General features: G+C 40.8%; 1 protein-coding gene across 1 annotated transcript; it reads right to left on the reverse strand.

Moving 5' to 3' along the window:
• Positions 1–952: 952 nt before the first annotated feature.
• Positions 953–5,901, reverse strand: LOC131248000 (uncharacterized). The gene is made up of 2 exons (XM_058248029.1): positions 5,702–5,901; positions 953–1,667 (listed from the first exon to the last, which is right to left on the reverse strand). Exons 1-2 carry the CDS (start codon positions 5,830–5,832, stop codon positions 1,196–1,198), a joined length of 603 nt encoding a protein of 200 aa, XP_058104012.1. The 5' UTR covers positions 5,833–5,901; the 3' UTR covers positions 953–1,195.
• Between the last annotated feature and the right edge of the window lie 18,530 nt (positions 5,902–24,431).

A 24,431-nucleotide genomic window follows, 5' to 3' on the forward strand; every position in this document is an offset into this window, starting at 1 on the left:
AAAAGGCCCAGATTGGGTGGTATTGAATTGCATTAGATGGAATTAAATCCATTATTACACAATGATTATATGCCTGAAAATACCATGGTATTTTGACCATCCAATCCTACCTTTTGGGATGACCAGATTTCACAGCTGATATGGTTTCCTAACTCAAGAGTATGTCATGAATAAATGGCACGTATGGCTGGACAGCATGCATAGAACACACACATCAATATGGGACCCACAAATATAGTGAATTTCAAAATCCACTAGAAATCCTGCTAATCTCTTGTTGTGTTGGGATTGAAAGGTCAAATACCAGGATTAATCCAATCCTTACCATCAATTTCCAAATGCAGTTCCATACCACCTAATCCCACGTTTGAACGGTCCCAAAGTGTTTACCTGATGAGCCCCAAAGCCCCAAATACCCAAGAAAAAGAAGAGAAAAATCTCTGCTTATAGCATCTCAACCCTCTGATTACTGAAAGTTCATGCAGACTTCCTATTCAAAGAAAAGGAGTCAGAATGATCAAAGGGTTGAAGTAAACAAACCTGAGAGTACTTTCTTTTTTGGATATCTGCCGTCCAAGGCGATGCTCAAGGCACACGATATGAATGGTTTGGATCATTAGAAATAATACAAGATTAAAAAAAAAAGAAAAAGGCAAAAGTCCCAACGTATTCTAATGCAATATACACCATGATGTATCCTAGAAAAGCTACTTATACAATTCGCTGGCTGAGCCTTTGAGCAGTATATGCTTGTTTTCCGTTTTGAGTAGGCCCATGGCTTGGTAGTCCAGACTGTTCCCACAATTATCTCCAATTGGAAGATCCTAGCCACTAAATCCTGGGTTTAGTAGAATGTTGATAATTGCCGTCTGTCTATTCCTTGGCCCACAAATCAAATTGACATGATCGTCAAAATTGATATTTTTGGGGCAAAACACACCAGAAAACCATATTATCCAACCATTAGCCTCATTTTTCAGAATTTGAAACCTCCAATGTTCAAATCTATCGGTCGCAAATGTATAACATTGTTCAAAAATAAAAATAAAAATTCCTTTAACAAAAATTCAACTATTGTAATACAAAATTTCTCATTTAAACCACAACAACAGTCTATTTGATGGCTTGGAAAGAAAAAGACTGAAATATTTACAGTAGATTGAGTTGAAGAACTACCAAGAAATCAAGCTGGGCATCAATCATTTTGCAGCATCCACTGCATTATGTCTTTCCGGAAGACGCCTACGAATCTGTCACTCCTACAGCAAGGCTTGGGCAATACTGGTGCAGAATACACGTGCCTGCATTGGCCACTCATGCCAACTGCCTTCATGGGCCTCAACATCATGGCTAGAGTAGGAAAAGTTTTTGGACGTACATTCATCGCTGAGGAGAAGAACCGCCTATCAGCTTCCTGGTCGGTAATTTTGCTATTGTTGGGCCTTTGGTTCCCTAGAGGTTGTTGGCCTGGGTTTACTGCCTGCCTGCCCGTGCTGCAGCACAGTAGCTGTGACTTTCCAGGAGGATTGCCACGAATATGAGCGGATGGTTTCATGCGGTCGAGCCACCGAAGAATCCAGTTTCCAAGATTCCTACCAACCTCAATGTCTCTTTGCTGTATATTCTGGTGAACCGTGATTGCTGCGTTGAAAACAGCATGGGTCCGCCTGCCAAAAACAGACCGGTTCCGGTGTTAGCTGAATGAATTATGTTACTGTTAAGGAAAACATAACACAGCAGCCAGTATGTAAATAAACAGACCTGAAAAGGGGGCAGTGTGTATGAAATCAATAACAAGCAAATCGAATTAGCATCCTATTTACCATATAGGCAGAGGAAATAAAACGATTAAATATTACACTCTGCAATTCAAAATTTTCAATGAAGCTCCTTTCAGCGGGTTTGGCACCTGTCTGGTGAAATTGTGGACGTCTTTGGCTTCAAATAGTGCAAACCTAGTGCTATCTGTGTGGCTCAGTATGCATCTCAAGAATTATTTTGGGAGCTCCGAGAATTAGATAAGCATCTAAGATAAGTTGCAAAACCAAATGGACATCATCATCATCATCATCTGAGACTTATTCCAACTAATTGGGATTGGCTACAAGAATCCATTTCTGCCATTCCTATCATATTGTTCAGATTCATGTTCGCAGTTATGGCATAAGTTTGACATTGGCTGACAACCTGATGCGACCCTCCTCCCCGATCCAAGCCAGGGACCAGTAATGAGAGCGCAAAACTCCCATAGGCGCAATGTAATAGACTACTACATGGGTTGACTACAATCAAGCACTATCTAATAGTCTATTACATAGGTTGATTACAATTGACGAGTTGCAAAACCAAATGGATGCTAAAGGAAAAAGATTCCCAGCCGGGAACTACCACAGTATCACAACTTTCAAGGCCATCTCTGAAAGAAGATTTGAAAAGTTCAGTAAGAGACTATCCACAGAATCTCTAATTCCCTTGTCTTTCCTATTCTCCTTGCAGTACTGTTTTCCTCTCCCAAAAACTACTTTCTACCCCGGCCAAAGCAAAATGAACCAAAAGTAGAGACCAAGGTTTGCAAATCGGTTTCAGTGTATTGTATCAGTCACCACCAATTCAGGGTCGTAACACCCCTGTATTGGGCAGTTTCATGTTGATACAGCCATATTGTTCATGGGCGATGCCGCATGATACATACTGGTTTCAATACATGCTGGTTTCGGATGATACATCAAACCATGGTTGAGACCCTAAACATTGCTATGATCCAAACACAAGAAACCAGGAAAGTTGGATTATTTACGGAAATTGCCATTTGGACCTTCCAAATTCCTAAAAAAATTTCAAGCCTGGACATTTGCATTGTCTTGATGGAGAGGGACACTTATATAAGTTGTCAAGTCAAATCCTGACCTCAGTTGTTAAGGACTCCGTTATGGTAATTAGGCGGGACTTGGATTACGGAATGCTATAAAGGAAATTTGAGGTTTAAGATTACAAAGGTGGATTCAAGGTGTTCCATGACGGTAATGGTGGCCGTAATGGCCACCACCATTACTTTTACGATACGGGGCATAACGGCTGTTACGGCTTTTTTTTTTTTTTTTAATTATTATTATTGAAAAAACCCCCGAAAAACGTTTATCTGCCCTGTAATGTTGATTAAAAGTATGAAAAACCTGTATATGTCTTGTAATATACCATTACGGGGTTATTATGGCCTTTATAGTATATGCAACGTGTCGTTAACGGCAATTACGGGTCATTTTTTTCCATAACGGTTGTTACGACCATTACGACCCCGTAATATGTAATGGTTGCCACCGTTACCTTTACGTAACAACTTTTACGGCCCCGTAACGGCCTTCACAGCACACCATAGGTGGATTGCCTAGCTACAGAGGGCTTTATTAGGCCATTGTTGTTAGTTGGCACTCGGCATTCCATGTTTTAGCCTCTTCTTTGACTTTTCTTTCTTCTTCTTCTTCTTTTTTGGCATAATTCTTTGTTGTCTTTCCAGTCCTTTTAAGGAGGTTCAATTTGTTGATTTTCACAAGGTAATGTCTATAATGGTGACAGCAAGTTAGATCAAGCAACGAAAGGAAAGGAAGGATACTTGAGCATTGGCTGGTGTAATTTCATTTGCTTCACTTCCATCGATGTTTCATTTTACTTCCATGGATAACTACTACTTTTGATGGTCCATTCAACCTCTGAGAAAAAAGATACACCATGGTTATTCATGTCCTTAACACATACATCATGGTGGGGCCCACAGAGCAGAAACTATTGTTCCAATAGAGAGAAGAAACTATGATTAGGAACGGTCTATATGAACGTAGAATGCTAACTGAGGCATTGATATGCTTCAAATTAGGTTTCCCAATTTGTTGCATACCATGTTTTGTGCTTCAAATTTTGAAATGACAAAGGTACAAGGACATCATAGAAGGCCCCACTGCTCTCTAAAGAAGGTACAATGTTCTTAGTTTGAAGATGGTTCTGAAAATTCAAGAAAGGCCTTCACCTTCCCCATCAAAGCAGATATATAAATGCGCAGATTTCAAGCAGGATACAAATTGAACAAATTAGTTGATAACGGAAAAATATATCTACATAGAAACTATGCACGTATGTTGTGAGATGGCAGGTTGATGATGATACCTGTTCCATCAGGAGAAGGTCAAGATCCAAAATCTATCCAACTTAAAAGTATAATGAAGGATGGGATAATTGGACTCCCATAATGATATTCCTGTTTACAAGGACTATAGCTTTACAAACATCATCATCATAATCTTAGCCTTGTCCCATCATTTTGGGGTTGGCTTTTAAATGATGTTGGCAAAGATTTATAATCAACTGCCCACCAAACATCAAAGACTCATTTATCCCAGCTACAGAACTAGCCATGGAGCTCACATTGATGGAACCTAGTGATGAAACACAGTCCCACCCAGCACAGACCCCTAGCCCACTAAACATGCATACCCCAAAAGGCAAGAAAGGGATGGAGGGTCATGGAGTATACTTACCAGACATACATGCAGCACAAAAGCACATGGGGTTCTCTCACATCAGGTAATAAGTACAAGTGCCCAAGTTGGCACCAAGGAACACACATGTACCACCATTGAACCAAACATGGAGAGAGCACACTTAAGTAAGCTGGTCAGAAAAGAATAGCATGGAGCACCAACTTGTACCATAACAGCAACTGTGGGCATAATGGCCTTGACGTTGCACCCGTAACGATCAATTTTTTAGGAATAAAATCCAGAAAAAAATGTTAGAAAAATCCAAAATATTTAGATGATACCAAATATGTATTCTTTCGTAGTTTTGAACATGTTTATGATGGTGTAATGGACCATTCTTTGGTAAGAATGCTATCTTGGTTCGCAACCTGTCTGATGATTTTATTAACCTAAGAGGCTCAAATTTAGTATCCTCTCAATATTTTGGATTTTCAGAACCATCTTCAAATTGGCCAAAAAATCATGTAAGCAGTGACACTCATCGCACTAATGCACCCTAAGCATTTGGCATCATTTCCCCCAATTAATTTTATGAAAATAGAAATTAAATTTAGATGAATAACGTTGCTGATTTGGGGGACTAATCGAATGCTCCTAAATCGGCTCCAAATTCATGCAATCTATGGCACTCAACCTGCTAATGCAGTCAACCCAAAATTAAGATTATTTGATCACCCAACTATCAGATCAATGAACATTTATTGAATGATGACGAATGAAAAAAAAATAAAAAAATCAACGGTCTTATTTCACCAAACAAGCATCCCCAAATCAACAGTTAGGATAATTTAAACAATCTGATTTTGGGACTGTGACTTAGTAACAGTCACATTTCTTGGGATTGAAGACTACACATATCACCTCGCCAATCTCTCCTCCAGCGAATAGCCAATTCCATCGCATTTCTTGGGACTGAAGACTACACCAGACACGATTTCCTAATAGATATACACGTTTCATTCAAAATTTAAAACATGGCTTCTGCGATTGGACTTATTTACAAATGCAAAAAGATTCCCTATATCTATAATAATCTCATCTATCATTTTCACCTTTTCATACTAACCTTTGGAAGAAAAAAAACTGCTCTCATATCAACCTTCATAGACATTAAAATCGAAAGAAGCAGAAGCAAAGAAGGCAAGAAAATGAAAGAGAGTGAGAGAGACCTGTGAAGGAAGAGACGGATCTTGGGCTGATTAGGGCTGACGAGGCGTCGTTGGAGTTTGAGAGCGAGCCTGTATGTTCGTTTCAATCCCAAGAAGTATGCAGTTCCCAACGCTATCTCCCAAAGTACCATTTCTCCTCCTCTCTCTCTCTCTCTCTCTCTCTCTTGCAGAATCGCTTGCGGAAGAAGTTGAAAGGCGGGTTCAGATCCGTCTATATATATATATATATATATGGTCCCGACTCCTGCGCAACGGACTTGCAAGTAGGGCTTCAACAGGCCGGGCCTGGAGTAGCTTTTGGCCCGTATTTAGAACTGTTTCGGCCCGGCCCATTGACACCCCTACGTGTAAGAAATTGGGCTGCTCATATCCTACTCTGGCGGAAGCTGCTACATATCGTACTCATGCACAACAAAACTATAATTATGGAATGCATGGGACTCAATCTACTCCGTTCAGATAGTTTTCTTTTCTGTCAATAGTTTTAATTCCTAAAATTTTCTGAGAAACAATGGTAACTGTTAGTTCTAAATTAATAAAGTGAATGGTAAAGGATGAATCCGTTAATGTGATCGTTATCAGATTTTGAGTATCGTCCAACCAATGTATGTTTTGTCTTATATTCAAACATGGTGGGTCCTATGCCTTGGACGGTTTGGATTAATGTGAAGGCCCTACAGATTTCCAATTTACAAGGTAAATAGTATGGGGAGCCGATTGCATCCTACCCTCTCCTGTCTCTAGCCACCAACAGCCATATCTGTGGGCGGCAGAACTATTATGTATTATCTGTTCATCCATTTCTCGTATCATTTTAAGCTATGAGCCCAGAAAGAAGCATATCTAATGTTTAAGTGGACCACACTACAACTCTTGCATTTAATGGTTTATGTTGTTGTGCATTTAATGCAAACCAAGCTTACCATTGGGTGTTGTCGCTTGAGCGGCTGTTCGAACATTTTTTAGCTAATACCTCGGAATGACATGAGAAAAGGGATAGAGTGGTGCAGGTAAGCCAATACATAAGGTGAAACGGGCTCATACAAATTTGCCCCTTCATTATCAGAGATGCCTGGCTATAAGATGCAATCCACTTTAATATAAGTATGTAAATGAGTATTTATTATTTACTTTCTCATTTACTTGATTTGATGTGATGTTGAGAGCAAGCTTGGTGTAGGAATTGAAAAAATTAAGATTTTCATCTACTAATAACCCATGGGAGTCACTGTTATGCATATGTTTGATCTATGCTATTTATTTGTTTTTCGCCCTCATTTTAGGGCATGATAAAAAAAAAAGAAAAAAGAAAAATAGAAGGCAAATCTAATGTTTAAGTGGACAATTTCTGTGTGATCCGAAAAATGAGGTAAATCCAAAGTTCAACAGGACCACACCACAGGAAATTTACCATTCAATTCTCCTTGTGGGCCATTGAAGTTTTAGATCAAAGCTGTGGTATTTCTAATTTCCTTTCATCCATGTCTATGTGAAGTGATGAATAAGTTGGATAATAAGTGCAGCCTCCGGCTCATTTTAACTATCAATGGTATGTGTTCAATTCACTATTTTTACCAGTGGTATGGCTCACTCAGGCTCTAGATCTTTTTCATTTATTGGATCATGCCCTAACATAGGCACGTAGAATAGATAGACAATGTCGATTAAACATCTTTTAGGGCTCGGGCTAGGTAGACTCGAGTCAGGCTTTGTGTAAATATCCTGAGTCAGACTTGGGCTGGACCATTTGAACCATCACAGGCTCGCTGGATTTTGGTTTAGGTTCAGAATCGCAGGCTGGGCTTGGATGGCGCTTAAACTGGCCCTAACCGGGCCCATCAACAGCACCTCTACCAAGTTTGTGGGCCCATCATATTGTACGTTTAAGATCGGTTCCATCCATCAGCTTTTATCATCTTTGCTAGGCCATGAAGCCAAAAATCAGTTAGATTCATATTTAAGATGGGCCATTCGCATCGAACAATGGGGATGGGTTGCCAATCATAGGTTTTTGTGTGGGCCCTTCATGTTGTGTATATTTCATCAAACCCGTTAACGAGGTGTAGTCACGAGTTTGAAGATGATATATAAAAAGATGAGCCTAATTAAAATCTCATGAGGGCCACACCTTGTAAGCTTATTGGTTATAGAAGCAATTTTCTATTTTTTATTTTTTTCCCATTGGTGTGGCTTGCATGAGTTTTAAATCCAATTTATATTTTGGTTGTATGATGAAAATAATTCTTCTCACCTGATGGACGAAGTGGATTTTACATATATGACATGATGGACTCCAGAACTTGAGTGTTTTGGGAGCGGTTGTAGATGATTCTAGCCTTTCATATGAGCGTCTTTGGAGGGAGCGGATTAGGTGCGCTCCGGCCTCATTAAACACGGTGCAGCCCTCACCATGTGGCCCACATTCATGTATGTGTAGTATACTCATGCCATCCGTCCATTTTGCCAAATCTGAGCTGACCACACTCCAGGAAACAGCTCCTAGGGCCACCGTAATGTTTGTTTGCCATCCAACCTATTGCTAAGTAACACAGACCTTGATGAAAGTAAAATAATAATAATAAAAATAAAAATAATAAACAAATATCTGCTTGATCTAGAACTTTTGTAGCCCATAGAAAGTTTTTAATGGTTAATCACCCTTATTTCCTGTAGTGTGGTCCATCTGAGACTTGGATTTGATTCATTCTTTGTCTTATGCCTTAAAATGATATGGAAAAACGTATGAACGGCGTGGATATAATATTCATAAATTAAGGTATGCCCAACGGTCAGGGCGGCACTTGGGTGAGGCTAGGCCGCACGTCTTTGGAATGATCCAGAACCAGCGAAACCCCGCGGATGGCATTTTAATTTAATAAGAGAAAATTCGTGCATTCGTCAGGCGTGACGCACGGTGAACGTTAATCCGTAAATCGCGGCCATTCATCAATCGGGCAGAAATTTGAATATGTAACGATGAAATCGGATTGCGTACTGAGTTACTCAGTACGCTCTTATCATACTGAGTAAACTCTGTTGGGCCCACCGTGAATGTATCTGGTTTATCCACGCCATCCATCCATTTTTCCATATTATTTTAGTGGTTGAGACAAAAATATAAGTATACCCAACGACCAAGTGGACCATACCGCAGAAAACAGTTGGAATAATGATTTCCACCGTTGAAACCTTAATAGGGCCGACAGTGACGTTTATTTCTCATCCAACCTGTTCATAAGATCACACAAACATGGATGAAGGGAAATCACAAACACAAGCTTGATCCAAAACTTCTGTAGCCCTCAAGAAATTTTTAATGGTAGATGTTCAATTCACACTATTTCCTGTGGTGTGGTCCAATTGAGGTTTGGATTACACTTCATTTTTTGGGTCAGGCGGTAAAATTATTTGCTAAAATGGATGGACGGAGTGGATAAAATACATAAATCACGGTGGACCCCAAGGAGTTTACTCAGTACGCTTAGCGTACTGAGTTACTCAGACGTCTGTAACGATGGTCATTATTTTCTAGCCGTCCATCGAGACAAGAACTTCGGATATGGAGCGATGGTCATTTTTATCCAGACGTCTACTTTTCTCCTGCAGGTGTGGACCTGTTAACGAGTAGAGTCCCTGTTTTTGGACCAGCAGCACATCACCTTATGAATGGCCCCAATATCACACGCGTTGGGCTGCCGCATGTGTAGTGAAAAGCATCTGCAGTCTCGACCGAAATCCTCTACAGCACCTATTTTATGTAGGCCGTAGGACACTATGCTATGTGGGGCCATGTTATCTATGTTACATCCATTCCGTCCATCAGGTGTGCTCCTCGATGCTAAGTGCTGGGACCAAAATTCAGCCAGATAGACAACCTTGGCTAGCCACCCGATGGCAGGTTTATGCGTAGTGACACCATGGGCATGGAGTCTATATTTCATCAAATTTGATCATGAGGTGTCGCCCACAAGGATTATAAGAAGATCCAAAGTTCAACCGGATCCAAAACTTAGGTAGGCCACACCATCCATTGGCATGGCCAATCTAAACTCTTTATCAGGCTGATCTTTTTGTATTTACCATGAAATAAGGGTTTTTGCCTGATGGACGGAGTAGATTTTACAACCTACAACGTGTTTGCATAAGGCCAGGTCTGGTTTGGGTGAGGGTCCAGTTATAACTCTTTTGGAAAATGGGCCTAGAAGTCAAGCCAGGCCCCAGCCCATTACATTTTGATATGGCATTGTTGCCCTGTAGTTGGGATATCTATTTATCTTATCAGTCAATATCTCTTGTAAAATTTCTTTTTTTTAAAAAAAACAGCTTTTCTTCCATCCGGTGCATGATCAAATTTCATATCTTATAACCGTCCGTTTGCTTTCCATCATTTAGATGGCTAGCATTGTTAGATTTGCATGGCTTTGGGTCCATCCAAGCCCTACTGCCTGGTGAGCCCAGCTGGGCTTTGGACCAGGTTTACCTATTAATATTATCTTAACCCACTGATTGGGCTTGGGCCTGGCATATTGGCTCCGTTCTGTATGGGCTTCGGCTCAAGTCAGTTTTGCCGGGCTGACTTATACCTACACGTGTGATATCCACTTTGTTCATTAGGTGTGCCACTTGATGATAGATATTATTGTTGTATCTTGGAAACTAATTTGAATCTTATACACCAGTAATATACATGATATAAGTGATTGTAGCCTGAGAATATGATGATCAAAAGCTCAAAATGAATATGTGATTATGCATGAATAAAATAAATGAGTATTTTAAAACATACATAAACATGGGTTAAATAATCAAGTGAATTCGGAGGTTTGTTTAGTCATGATTTTCACCGTTCCCTCAGATGTGGCCCATCCAAGTGTCTGATCAGGATGATAATCAGGATCCGGATTGAAGTTGAGGCATTACACCTGATGGAAGGAACGGATGTTATGCAGACATCACAGTGGGCCACACACAGGTTAACACTTTCGATATTATTGTTTTGGACGCTTAATGATAAAATCCTTCAGTCTGAGGCCCACTCTATTGTGCAGACATGCCCACCTGGATGAAATGACACACCAAAAATTGGGCCATTCCAAAAGCCAGTGGGCCACACCAAGAGAATCCAGAGTTCTTAGTCATGAATTTCACTGATCCCTCACATCTGGCCCATCTGAGTGTCTGATGGGGATGATTTTCAGGCTCCACGTTGAATGTAAGATGATGGAAAGTAGCCCATCTGTAGCTACAACCATATCTACGGTGTATTAGTAAAAACACACCATTTCCCAAAATACATCTCTTGGAATCCTTCTAGGAAGTGTCCCACACTCACCTAACCATAACAAAATAGCTTATCTTTGTTTTATAAATGCCCATTTTTCTGTTGGTCGCTAATGTACACCAGGGAATTTCCCTGTTTGGTACCTAATCTGTACACGTGTAGTTATAATTGCTTTATCCAAGCCATTGATCTGATGTCACCATCACAGATGAACCCAAAATTCTCCCAAACTGAAAAGGTCCTAAATATCAAATCCTTTATCTTTTCTCCATTGAATGTGGGCTTTCGGTGTGTTTATTCTTAGCACAAAGGAAAGGTTAGAGTTGACCAAATGAAGATATATTTTAGGTAGGCTCGTTCATGATGCAGGCCACCATCTGATCAATGGTTTGGATATTTCCTTTTGGCAATGAAATGGGTACCATACATCTGTTTAAGGATAGGTAGGGAGAAAGTGGCTCACCTTATCTTGTACCTCCGCGGCCACTGAAGAAGCTAGGTTTATGCTTTCTTTTCCTCTAGAAGAATTTGGATTTTCTGCTTGTTACAAGAAGAAATTTTCTACTTATTATGTAATTGGACAACGTCATCAATAATTATAATCAATAATAATGGGACCCAATTACATTGCAACAAATAAAAAATCTTTAATTATCGCGATCTGAGGACCTGGACTTTTTCCTTAAACACTACTCTCTAACCAATTCAAGGTGGCTATGTAGTGCCTTCTTATTGCCATTGCGTTTTGTTTTTTTTCTTGTGTGCATATGCGCCATTTGATTACTCATCTAACAAATGCATGGAAGATTACACCAAATTGGCATTGTTAATTATTAATTATCAATTTTGGAAAATGATAGTTTATGGAGCTGATTCAATGACCCTTGAGTCATGGGTGGTGCCGTACATCCATTTCATTGTGGCACATGTGCCATACGTGGATGAAATCAAAACCATTCATTTATTAGGTCGCAATAATGGAAAGTAAAATCCTAACAGTCATGTCTGAAAGTCACACTCAATAAGAAATGTTCATTAATTAAATGACTAGGTTAATCCCATGAAGGCAATTTTTGTTTAATGGTCAATCAATGGTGGATCCCATGGGATGAATGGTTCGGCTCATCATACACGTGTCAGTGTTAAGGCATTGGATCTCTTGTTAATGTTGTAGGAGAGCAGTTTATGAAATGGTTAGATAAAGAGAGTGATTATTCTTAATAGATTTCCATTGATTTTTTCCTTTGAAGAATAACCACAATGAGAAAAGGGATCAATATGAAATTCTAAAAATGATGGTTTTGGAGATAATGATCATATACAAATAAACTAGCTGTTTTGTTTATGTGATGTAATTGAGTCCATAGAATGACTAGGTCCCATTCAAGCTGGACTCTACCTTAATGAGTGTGATGGGCCCCACTCATCACATTCATCTGGTAACCTCAATCATCCTTCCTCCCCCAGGAAAGAAATGCACCACTTTTGAGTTTTGAATCACAGTATACCCACTCTATGCAAAAGGGTTTTTTTTTTTTGTTTTGTTTTGTTTTTAACGTCCATGGCATGTTCTCAGTGGATGTTACTTGATGAATGGCTTAGATCTTTGAGATTTTGATGGCAGCCCCCAACGGTTACACAAAAACCAAGGGTTTAAAACTCAGGGCCTCAGCCTGGCCCACTTGGTCTGGGTCACATATGGGGCGTTCGGATCGTAAGTTATTTAAGATAAATTACTTATGCTTTATGTAGCTTATCTTAATTTCTATTTATTAAGCTTAAATAATTAGCTTTAAATTTAAAAAACACCTGCTTATAATTGATTATAGATCAAACATACTAATTTCGAATTAGTTACATATCTACTACTATAAGAAGAAAAAGTAACTTATTTGGTAGTATCCAAATGGGCCCGTAGCAACTCATCTTCTTCAGGCCCACAAGTCATGGGCCCATAGCGACTCATTATTAAAAGGCAAAGTCAATGTCAATTTCATGGATGGTCAATATTAAAAGAATACGATCTACAAAGCTAATTAATCCTGAAGTTTAGCAGGCATTACAACTTTTTACGGTCATAACCTTATAATTAATTATTCATTTTGCGTGCATAATATATCATTGGAAAGCTCTCAACAAAATCTACATCTTAGCTAATGCAAGGGCAGTTAAACCTTGAATGGTTTTCTAAAAATAAGTTGTTTAAAGGTCAATTCTGCGAGTTTAGTCAAATTTTAATTTTTTACTAAGTGGTGGATTTGACTATTTTTGGGTTTTTGAAGGTTTCAAGAAACCAATAATAGCTTAAAGTTTTTTATTGACTAAAAATTTGAAAAATAAAGGATCACATGCTTAGACACACCAAAATCGGGCCAGTTCAAAACCCAGGTGGGCCACACCACGTGGATTCTGAGGCCTTAGCCATGATTTTTACTGTTCAACTCAGATGTGGCCCATCTGAGTGTCTGGTAGGGATGATTTTTGGGACCCAGGTTGAAATGATGCAGTTTTACACCGAGGAATGGAACAGATGTCATGCACACATCACGATGGAAACAATATCTCACTGAAAACGAAAAAAGGCCAATCTCAGATGATGGAAAGTGGCCCATATACATCCCAACCATATCTATGGTCTATTATAAAATAAAAACTCACCATTTCCCAAAAGAAATCTCTTTGAATCTTTCTAGCATGTATTGCAACTGTCCTATGCTCACCTAACCATAACAAAATATCTTATCTTCGTTTTATAGAGGTCCAGTTTCATTCATCACTAACATAGATGAAGGAACTTCCCTTTCTCTTACCTAATCTACACCCCTGTAATTATAATCGGTTTATCCAAGCCATTGATATTATGTCCCCATCATGGATGAACCAAAAAATCCCCCAAACTGAAAGATCGTAAATATCAAATCCTTTGTCTTCTCTCCATTGCATGTGGGTTCTTGGTGCATTTCTTCTTAGTGGGAAGGTTATAGTTGAGCAAATGAAGATATCTTTTGGGTATGGTTTATCCATGATCTGATGGGGCCCATCCGATCAATGGTTTGGATAAACCAAACATGGGCATTACATTTAAAGATTCATAACAAACAGCAGAAATTGCAATGAACAAGGAAAGCTGCTTTTTTTTAAAAAAAAATAAAAATAAAAAAAATTTAATTTTTATAACAGGTAGATGGAACCTTATCTTAATCATCAGTCGGCTGTGGACGAAGCCCGTTCTGTCCCTTCCTAAGGTGTTATCTTTTTTATACTTTTCTCTAATTAGTTCGAGGCGAATCTGTGATGCCATCAATCACCATCGGTAGGCCTTTTTATTTTATTTTTTTCTGGTGTGCCGTTTGATGCTCATCCAGTATATGGATGGAAGATTATACGGTACGGCATTGTTAGTTTTAATTATTAATTTTAAAAAAGTGATAGTGTATGGGGCTGATTCCATTGATCTTTGAGGCATGGGTGGCACCATATACTTTCATTTCATTTTGGCACGTGGCATACGTGAATGAAATTAAAACCATTCATTTATTAGGTCTTAAGAGTGGACAAGATAATATTAGTTGTCACTTGAAAGCAAAACTATTAGAGAGTCACACTCAACTAGAAAATGTTTATTAATTAGATGGTTAAGATAGTCCCATTAATGCATTGCCCATTTGTAGGCACTTCACCGTCTCAAATAGAGGTGTACATGAACCGAGCTAGGTCGGTTAGCTCGCTGGACTCGACTCAAAAAAGCCCGATTCGACTTGGTTCAAAGCTGAGTTCAAGCCAACTCAAGCTGATTTTTTGAGCTCAAAAATGAGTTTGAGCCGAGTTCAAGTTGGCCCCAGCTCGACTCAACTCGGATCGAAATCAGTTGGTGACTTGGTTACTTTGATATTAATGTTGATCATTAAGTGTTTGATGAAATGATTCAATGAAGTGTGGCCGGTGGCAAGGAACGTATGTATATGAAACAAATATCCTTTTTTCCTGATTTTTATGTTGCTTAGAAGGTGTTTGATAAAATACCTGAAAAATCTTTGTTGTTGTTTTACATACAGTGGGTTTTTGAATGTGTAATCCAGGTGTTTGTGGAAATGTTGCATAGACGAACTCGGCTCGATCTTGGCTCGAACCGGTTCGAGTTGCTGACCGAACCGAGCCGAGCTAGCAAGCTAAGCTCGAGGACCAAGCCGAGTCCAGTTCGAGTTGAGGTCAGCTAGTGGCCAAGTCGAGTCAAGCTGAGGCTAGCTCGACTCTGTTCGACTCGATGTACACCCTTAGTCGCAAACCGTGCACTTATTTTGAACCTAAATAGATGACTTTAGAGCTCCTAACCCTTTGGAAACCCATCCATCTAACATAAAATTCAAATCCACCATAAGGCCAAGGTACCACAGAGTCATTGAATGTCATAGGCAAATTTAAACGGCAAACTCCACCTAGGCAACAATCACATTGCTACCTAAGGTTATTTGATAAGTTGGGACCATAGTGGATTATTGTGAAATTGCCTTAAGTTGTTATGATCAAATGAACTAAAGTCTACATATTGCCACCTAAGCCCATTTCAACAAGTTGGACTATATAGAGGGTCATCCCAAGAATTGTTGAGCTCCAAAATATAAATTTTTTGTGAGAATGGCAATAGATTGCAGTCCAAATCTTTGCAAATCTAAAAAGATCCTGTGATTTGTCCCAAAATCTCCTTAGATAACGGTAAGAGAACAATTATTTTATCCTCTTTAACGTGAAATTACTTACTTTACCACTTATTGAACCAAATGCATGAGCTAATTTTGAATATTTAGTTTAATTTTATTTTTTATAGTAAGTTTTATTATTTTTAAGGTATTTTAGGATTTTAATAGTCCTATTCTTTTTTTAGTCATGATGAAGTACTTGAGTAAGTTTAGAAGTTGTTTATTATTTTTGAAAAGTGTACTATTATTAAGATTTAAAACTTATATAAATTATATGAGAGGACCTTATAAACATAATTTTCATTAACAAGACAATTTTTATCTCTCAGTCAAAAAATTCTATCTCTTATTGAATTTAGGGGCTCTTTTTGAAGAGATATTGATGCAGGAGGATCCGAGTCGGATGATGCTGAGTTGTCAGATGACATGTTGATGGCGCTGAGATACCTTGAGTTGGCAGATCAGCGCAAAGATGGCAAGTGATCGCGATCTTTTTTATCTTATTCTTTTTCCTTTTATGGTAATATTTCATTTATCGTTAGGAAGTGATTCTGAATCCGATTTGAGGCAGATTCTTGACAGATTATTTCTTTTATTACGTATTTCATTTTGGCTTGATTATTAGGATTTTGCTATTTTTTTGGTAAACTTCTGGTAAGGACGACTTTTAGCTATACAGCCCGGCTTGTGGGTTGATTTTGGGATATATATATATATATATATATATATATATATATATATTTGATGATATTGAATTGAACATCAGAGGAGCATCTCTATGTTTTTTTTGGGTGATTCTCTTGTGTTCTTCACTGTGAATTATTTGTTGAAACTAGCCTACAGAACAATCGTTATTCTGTCCGACGTCAGTTGGTATCAGAGCGTCAGCATCTTCCTGGGGTGAGATCTCATCAGTTTCAATGGCTGGTGGTCGTGGTCGTGGTCGTCGTGGGCAGGTTCCGAACAAGGAAGTCCCGCACCGTGACCGTAACGTTCAGGATGTGATGATTGAGGATTTGCAAAGGCAAGTTGCAGAGTTAACCCGGCGTCTAACGACGTAGGATTTCGGTGATCGTGAGATGGAAGATAACGATTCTAATTCCAGTTTCGAAAACCCATATCACAATCGTGCTCAATTCCGGGAACACCGTGTTCGGGAGGATCGACATGGAGACCTCGGTTTCAGAGTTGATCTGCCTGAGTTTTCTGGTACGCTACAGGCTGAGGGATTCATCGATTGGTTGAATGAAGTAGAGCGTATTTTTTATTATAAGGAAGTCCTAGATCGTGTCAAGGTGAAACTGGTCGCTATCAAACTCAAAGGCAGAGCATCTGTGTGGTGGGAGCAGTTGAGGCGATCACGAGAGAGGCAGGGCAAAGCCAAGATCACTGATTGGGAGAGGATGAAGAAGAAGATGAAGGGTCACTTCCTTCCTTTTGGTTACACTCAAACCTTGTTTTAGCGACTTCATTCGTTGAGGAAAGGCACGAGATCGGTTGATGAATACATGGAAGAGTTCTATCAATTGATAGCTCGGAATGATTTATCTGAGACGGAAGAGCAGGTGGTGGCGCGGTATTTGGGGGGATTACGGCAGTCCCTGCAGGATGTCCTCAGCCTTCACTCGCTGTGGACTGTTTCTGAAGCATACCAGCGTGCAATTACTATGGAAAAACAGCAGAACAGGAAGCCAGTGATCAGAAGTGATCAAAGCAGTCAGCCAGTTGGCCCTCAAGAATCCCGTCCTACCCAACAGCAACCGCAAGGTAATTCTAACTCTAATATTAGATGTTTCAGATGTGGTGAACAGGGACATGGAGCGACTGAGTGCAGGAAACCTGCCAGTCAGAAGGGTAAAAATCTCCTGATTGAGGAAGACGTGGTAGACGAAATTGAGGAGGTTGGAGAGCCTGTGTATGACGATGATGAAGATGGAGATGTGCTGTATGGAGATGGTCATGAGACTCTGGTCGTTTGCAAGAGCCTACTGACTCCCAAGGGCGATTCAGGGACTATTGGTTGAGGATCAATATTTTCCACACGACCTGTACAGTTGCAGATAAAGTCTGCAAGATGATCATTGACAGTGGCAGTTGTGAGAACGTAGTGTCTGAAGAGGCTGTCCAAAAATTGCAGTTGAAAATAGATCGTCATCCCAAGCCATACAAATTTTCATGGCTGAGTAAAGGCAGTGAGGTAAAAGTAGATAGGCGATGCTTAGTGTCTTTTTCGATCGGCAGGAAATATTTTGATAATGCTTGGTGTGATGTTGTGCCTATGGTTGCTTGTCATGTATTATTGGACAGACCTTGACAGTTTGATCGTAGTGTTGTTCATGATGGGCGGAAAAATACATATTCCCTTAGCATCAAAGAGAAGAAGATTGTGTTGGCGCCTCATTGGGAAAGAACCACTCCTACCCCGGTAGCCAATAATACTGACCTACTTTCTATGTCCAAGTTTTTAGTTGAGATTGAGCGTGGAGACGTGGTCTATGCTCTGTTGCCTTGTGGGAATAATGCAGCAGACGTGAACCCAGATTTACCAGCAGATGTGCAACAGCTGCTAGCAGAGTTTTCTGACCTGATGCCAGAGGATCTTCCTCCTGGGCTGCCGCCTATGAGGGATATTCAGCATCAGATCAACCTTGTTCCAGGGTCGAGTTTGCCCAATTAACTGGCCTACCGCCTCAGTCCTAAGGAATCTGAAGAGTTGCAACAACAGGTGGTAGACTTGTTGGAGAGGGGCTACATTCGTGAGAGTATGGGCCCATGTGCAGTCCCTGCCCTGCTGGTGCCAAAGAAAGATGGCTCTTGGCGTATGTGTGTTGACAGCAGAGCAATCAACAGGATTACAGTGAAATACAGATATCCAATTCCCCTCCTGGATGATATGTTAGATCAGCTGTCCGATTCTAAGGTTTTCTCAAAATTTGACCTTAAAAGCGAATACCACTAGATCAGAATAAGGCCTGGAGATGAGTGGAAGACAGCGTTTAAGACGCAACATGGATTGTATGAGTGGATGGTTATGCCTTTTGGGCTATTCAATGCGCCCAGTACATTTATGAGATTTATGCATCAGGTTTTACGACCTTTTATGAGGAAATTCGTTGTAGTTTACTTCGACGATATCCTCATTTATAGCCTGACATGGGTGTCACACTTTGAGCACCTCCGTGCTGTTTTTAATATGCTGAGGACGAAGTGCCTGTTTGTCAATAAGAAGAAGTGTTCTTTGTTCACTACTTCTGTAACCTTTCTTGGTTTTGTTGTATCTACAGATGGTGTTCATGCAGATCAATCAAAGATAGATGCGGTCTTGGAGTGGCCCAAACCAACGACCTTGCACGATGTCAGAAGTTTCCATGGATTGGCATCCTTCTACTGCCAGTTCATCAAAAACTTCAGCACCCTGATTGCCCCTATCATGGAGTGCCTCAAGGGATGTGATTTCTAGTGGCTTGAGGAGGCAGAGGCCAGTTTTCAACTGGTCAAGCAAAAGATGACAGAGGCACCAGTTTTGGCACTTCATGATTTTGAAAAGGTGTTTGAGGTAAATTGTGATGCATCTGGGGTTGGCATTGGTGGTGTTTTGAGTCAGGAGGGGCGCCCCATAGCTTTTTTCAGCGAGAAGCTATCGGGATTAAAGAAGAATTATTCCACCTATGATCTGGAGTTTTATGCTATAGTTCAGTCCTTGAAGCATTGGTGTCACTATCTCATACAGAGGGAGTTCATTCTTATCACTGATCATGAGGCCCTGAAGTACATCAATGGCCAACACAAGCTGAGTAGATGGCATGCCAAGTGGGTGGCGTACTTGTAGGAGTTCACGTTTGCGCTGAGGCACCAAGCAGGGAGTCTGAATTGTGTTACAGATGCACTGAGCTGTCGTACGTTACTCCTCACCACCATGAGCACCAGAGTTGCAGGATTTGAGGCTTTCACTGATATGTATGCAACAGATCCTTCCTTTGGGAGGATAATACAGGAGGTTTTCCAAGATGGCCCATTTTGTAGCTTACAGGAGAACGATGGATGCTGCCCGGATCACCCATCTCTACTTCAGGGAGATTGTGCGTTTACATGGTGTTCCTCGATCAATCACTTCAGATCGTGACACCAAGTTCATGAGTCATTTCTGGAGGAGTTTATGGGAGAAACTGGGGACACAGTTGAATTTCAGCAGTGCCTACCACCCTCAGACGGATGGTCAGACCGAGGTTGAGAACCGGAGTTTGGGCAACCTTTTGAGGTGTTTGGCAGGAACTAAACCAAAGCAGTGGGATTTGGCGTTACCTCAAGCAGAATTTGCCTATAACAGATCGAAGAACAGGACCACAGGAATGAGCCCATTTGAGATTGTCTATGGTCAGAATCCATCCGGGGTATTGGACTTAGCCCCTATTCCATGTGTAGGTGTAACACCCTGAAAATCGGGGGTCGTGCATACGCTCGACTCCCGAGTTCCCGGGGTCACTTATAATCGGTTTTCATTAATATGCGATCAATCCAGGTTTAAAGGCGCAGCATGGAATTACTTGAAACATGAAGCACGGTCACAACTAGTCTGCTAAAATGAAAATAGATCATTATATATAGGTCCAAAAGGATATAAAAAGGGTCGCATCAGGCGTTGCCCAACAAAATCACAAAAGGAATATCATGTCCAAAAGAATAGGGCTGAGTCCACAACTCAGCGATCCAAATCCTGTCTACTAGGCCGACGGGGAACCATCCATCAGCTGAAAGTAAGAGAACTCGCCCTCCTCCTCGAGGCTCGCATCACCAGGCTTCACGAAATCTGCATCACCTGCATCTATGAATGGGTCTGGTTGGTGTTTTAAAACACCGTCCCAGAGTGGGAGTGAGTGATCAACTCAGTGGGTGCTATTAGTCTTAAGTTGTAACAAGCATCAATTATAATAAGAATTTAATGAAAAGCAATCAATCATAAACATCTATCTAGTCTTGTTAATGCGCATGCATGCAGGATGATATGATGTATGCCCTCGCCACAACACTCTCTCATGCGACAACATCTAACGATCGCTAATGCCAACACTCCCTCAGTGCGACCTCGACTGCCGAGTCGCCAACCTAGCTAATGCCATGCAATGATGATGTTAACCGGATTCTTAGTTAAGTCCATTCATCCAGCAGATTTGGGAATCTGATACACCCCACGTATCAAATGCCCTGAACTAGTTGCGAGGCCAAGACCCCCCAATGTGTGAGGTCGAGACCCCGCGATCATTGACCCCGTCGGGTTTCCCCCATCCCCGACTTCAAGCACATGGGGGGTGCTGCATGTGGGGTCGCTCGCGGTCACTACGGGGAGGCGCGTCACCCCAGCGTAGGCCGACAGCTCAGACATAGTGTCCCATTCCACCATGCCCGGCTCACGAGACTGTGGATCAATATTCCATTTGGTATCGATGGGCTACAACGGTGGTGGGGTGTTCCAGTTTTCATACATATGTGAGCAAACAAGGTTAACAAACTAGGTGGGTCAGCTAATGGACTAAACCGCACGAGCCCAGACAAGTATGTGGCGAATGACATCGGGTACAAGCGACCCATGTAGCCTAACTACTGCCACCCATACGTACTCGTCCAAAGCCATGAGTTTAGCTTCAGGTGGTCCTACCAACAGAACCACCTTCGCTCTCCTCATGTTCCTGACCAACCCAAGGGTAGGAATAGTGACTCATAGCATGCCAACTACCAATGTAACATCAAACATATTCAACACCATGTTCTCATGTTACTCAACATACAATTCAAATTTCTCTAGCAAATAAACTATTAATATCATGAATAAAGTGTATGTGTGTGGTGTGGGTTGGTGAGGAAGTTAAGCACTTCCTACACCTCAAGGGATCAATTACACAAGAACAATAATTTAACACACTAAGAAGCAACACATATGAGAGAAAAGGAAATCAAACAAACATGAGCATGTGATCATCCATACACTAGATCATGAGAGGCAAGATTTAACATCAAGGAGAACTAAACATGTCATTTCATACAATCCAACAACATACCATTCCTAGGTTCCTCTAGATTCTTCCATACAACATACCAAGCAAACAAAATCATTAAACTCCAACTATAATTGGTGCTAGGCCACATAAGGATAATAGTCCGCACCTATGGATCGTTGAGATCTTAGAAAATGACCTAGAAGCGCCAAACTCGATGTTGATCGGTCGGAATCCTAAGACAATGCACTTGCATGTTAGGATTTCATACAAATCCTAGCTCAACACAAAGGATTACAAAAAGGATGGGTGCTTACCTCTCCAATCGGATGAAAATCACTTGCATTTGTGGATGTGGGGTCTCTTGAGGAAAGGGAAGAGGGGTTTCTAGATCTCACCTCCCTTTGGCCCACCTTTCTCTCCATTCTTCCTTCTTTCCTTCTCTCTTTCTCCTCTTTTCTCTTCTTCCTCTTCTCCCTTTCTCTCTTTTCCCTCTTCTCTCTTTCATTTCTCTAGGGCAAATTCGTATGGGGAGAGGGGTGCCCCAAAGAAGACCTTTATATAGTCCCAGGTTTGGTGTAAATGGCCCTAAGGGATGAGTTTTCACTATACTAGACCTATGAGAAGGTCTTTCTAGCCTCTAGGGCCCATTATGGGGTGTACAAGTCAATATACATCGTAAGATAGCTAGCCCTAATGATGATTTACGTATGGATATGATCGGCCCGCCATTTGGATGCGCCGATCGACAGATATGATAAGAAGTCTGTTCAACGGCCATCGATAGTCGATCAGGGCCGCGGCTATACGGATATAAGCAGAAAAATATCCTCACTCTATGTGTGAAGTTTGGTCGTAAACCGACGGTCCGAAACCCTCAACTTTGCATAAGAGTGGATGACTCAATTCACTTAAGTTCCAACTCATTCCTTTAGGGTATTTGCACTTCTCATGCACTCGTCCTTCGGTTCAAGTTGAGCGGTTCTGGGCAGTACATAGGTCCGACTCTCGCGATGGATGTCAAGCCCAGTAAGACAGGCATTATTCTATAGTTTTGAAACTAGTGGCCTACCAATGAGCGGTCTAGATCTCGTTTAGAAAATTGGGGCACTTCTGGTGGCCCTCTAGTAATGAAACTTATAGGATAGGTGCTCCATGGCCCGTTGAAGGGCCATGCAAAATTTGGGGTTGATCAGATATGGGGTTTGGTCGCATAGGTCCGATTTGCGATCAACGGTCACCGTTCCACGATCGGGTCCCAGAGTTTGTGGACGGGCGTAGAAAAATACATTAGACCCTCATCATAAATTTTGAAGAAATCTGATGGCTAAAATATTTTACGTTTCAGTTTTATTTACATGTGTCAGATTCCAATTTTAGCATTGGTGGGGCGCATCTGGCAAGTGCCAGATGCCACTTCTGGGTGTCCACTGGGCCCGTGGTCCGCGATGGTCCTCGAGCCTAGTGAGATCTATGCTCCTCTAAATTTTTATAATTTTCTAACCTTCCCGTGTCGCAGTATAGCCCGCACGGGCTGTCGCTAAGTGTAAACGGCCATATGGCTTGGAGGCCCGCACCAGGTTCTATTGAGGCTCATATGGTTTATTCAATTGGGCTAATCTTGGTCTAATTTATTTGTGATACCTCATTACGAATGGCTTAAATGACCGATCCTGTGACAAATCCTATGTGGACGCCCCAGGACACTGTTCTAGTTGGGCGGGACGTTACACTACACCTGATGTTCAAGTGATCGAGTGGATTCATTGGCTTCCTACGGCTGATTAATTGGACTGGTGCGGCTCTTTATTGGTACCACCCCTATATACACTGACATTAAGTGCTAATGGTTATTCAATAATATTTAGGTTAATTAAATAAAATTAAAAAAATAAAAATTGATGGATTTTTGGAAATCCAAAACAGTGAAAATCCAGTATGTTACAGTAGGTCGTTTGAATCCTAAGGCAGATGAGATGGTAGAACATCTTCGGGGCATCCATGAGCAGGTGAAACTGGCCATTCACGAGAGCAATGCCAAGTACAAGGTTCGGGCCAACAGTCATCGTCGTCAGGTACTTTTTGATGTTGGTGATTTTGTTTGGGCGGTATTAACTCGTGATCGTTTTCCTGTCGGAGAGTATAATAAGCTTAAAGAGCAGAAGATTGAACCTTGTGAGATACTGCAGAAGATCAATTATAACGCCTACAGGCTGCGCCTCCCTATTCATTTGAGGACTTCTGATGTCTTTAATGTGAAACACCTGAGTCGTTGTTTCGTGGACTCCGATAATGCTACTGTGAACTCGAGGACGAGTTCTTTCCAACCCGGGGTGACTGATGCAGGAGGATCTGAGTCGGTTGATGCTGAGTTGTCAGATGACATGTTGATGGCACTGAGATACCTTGAGTTGGCAGATCAGCGCAGAGATGGCAGGTGATCGTGATCTTTTTTATCTTATTTTTTTCCTTTGATGGTAATATTTCATTTATCCTTAGGAAGTGATTCTGAATCCGATTTGAGGTAGATTCTTGACAGATTATTTCTTTTATTACGTATTTCATTTTGGCTTGATTATTGAGATTTTGCTATTTTTTTGGTAAATTTCTGGTAAGGACGATTTTTAGCTATACAACCCGGCTTGTGGGTTGATTTTGGGATATTCTTCTTTTTTTAATGATATTGAATTGAACATCAGAGGAGCATCTCTGTGTTTTTTTTGGGCGATTCTCTTGTGTTCTTCACTGTGAATTATCTGTTG

Source organism: Magnolia sinica, chromosome 6, assembly GCF_029962835.1.
Source record: "Magnolia sinica isolate HGM2019 chromosome 6, MsV1, whole genome shotgun sequence".
NCBI lineage: Eukaryota > Viridiplantae > Streptophyta > Magnoliopsida > Magnoliales > Magnoliaceae > Magnolia > Magnolia sinica.

What these genes read in the sequence shown, in the direction of transcription:
- LOC131248000 (XM_058248029.1), bottom strand. Translation starts at nt 5,832, where the DNA reads ATGGTACTTTGGGAGATAGCGTTGGGAACTGCATACTTCTTGGGATTG. An exon ending in ATCCGTCTCTTCCTTCACAG is followed by an intron (nt 1,668 to 5,701) that starts GTCTCTCTCACT and finishes TGTTTTTGGCAG; the next exon opens with GCGGACCCATGCTGTTTTCA.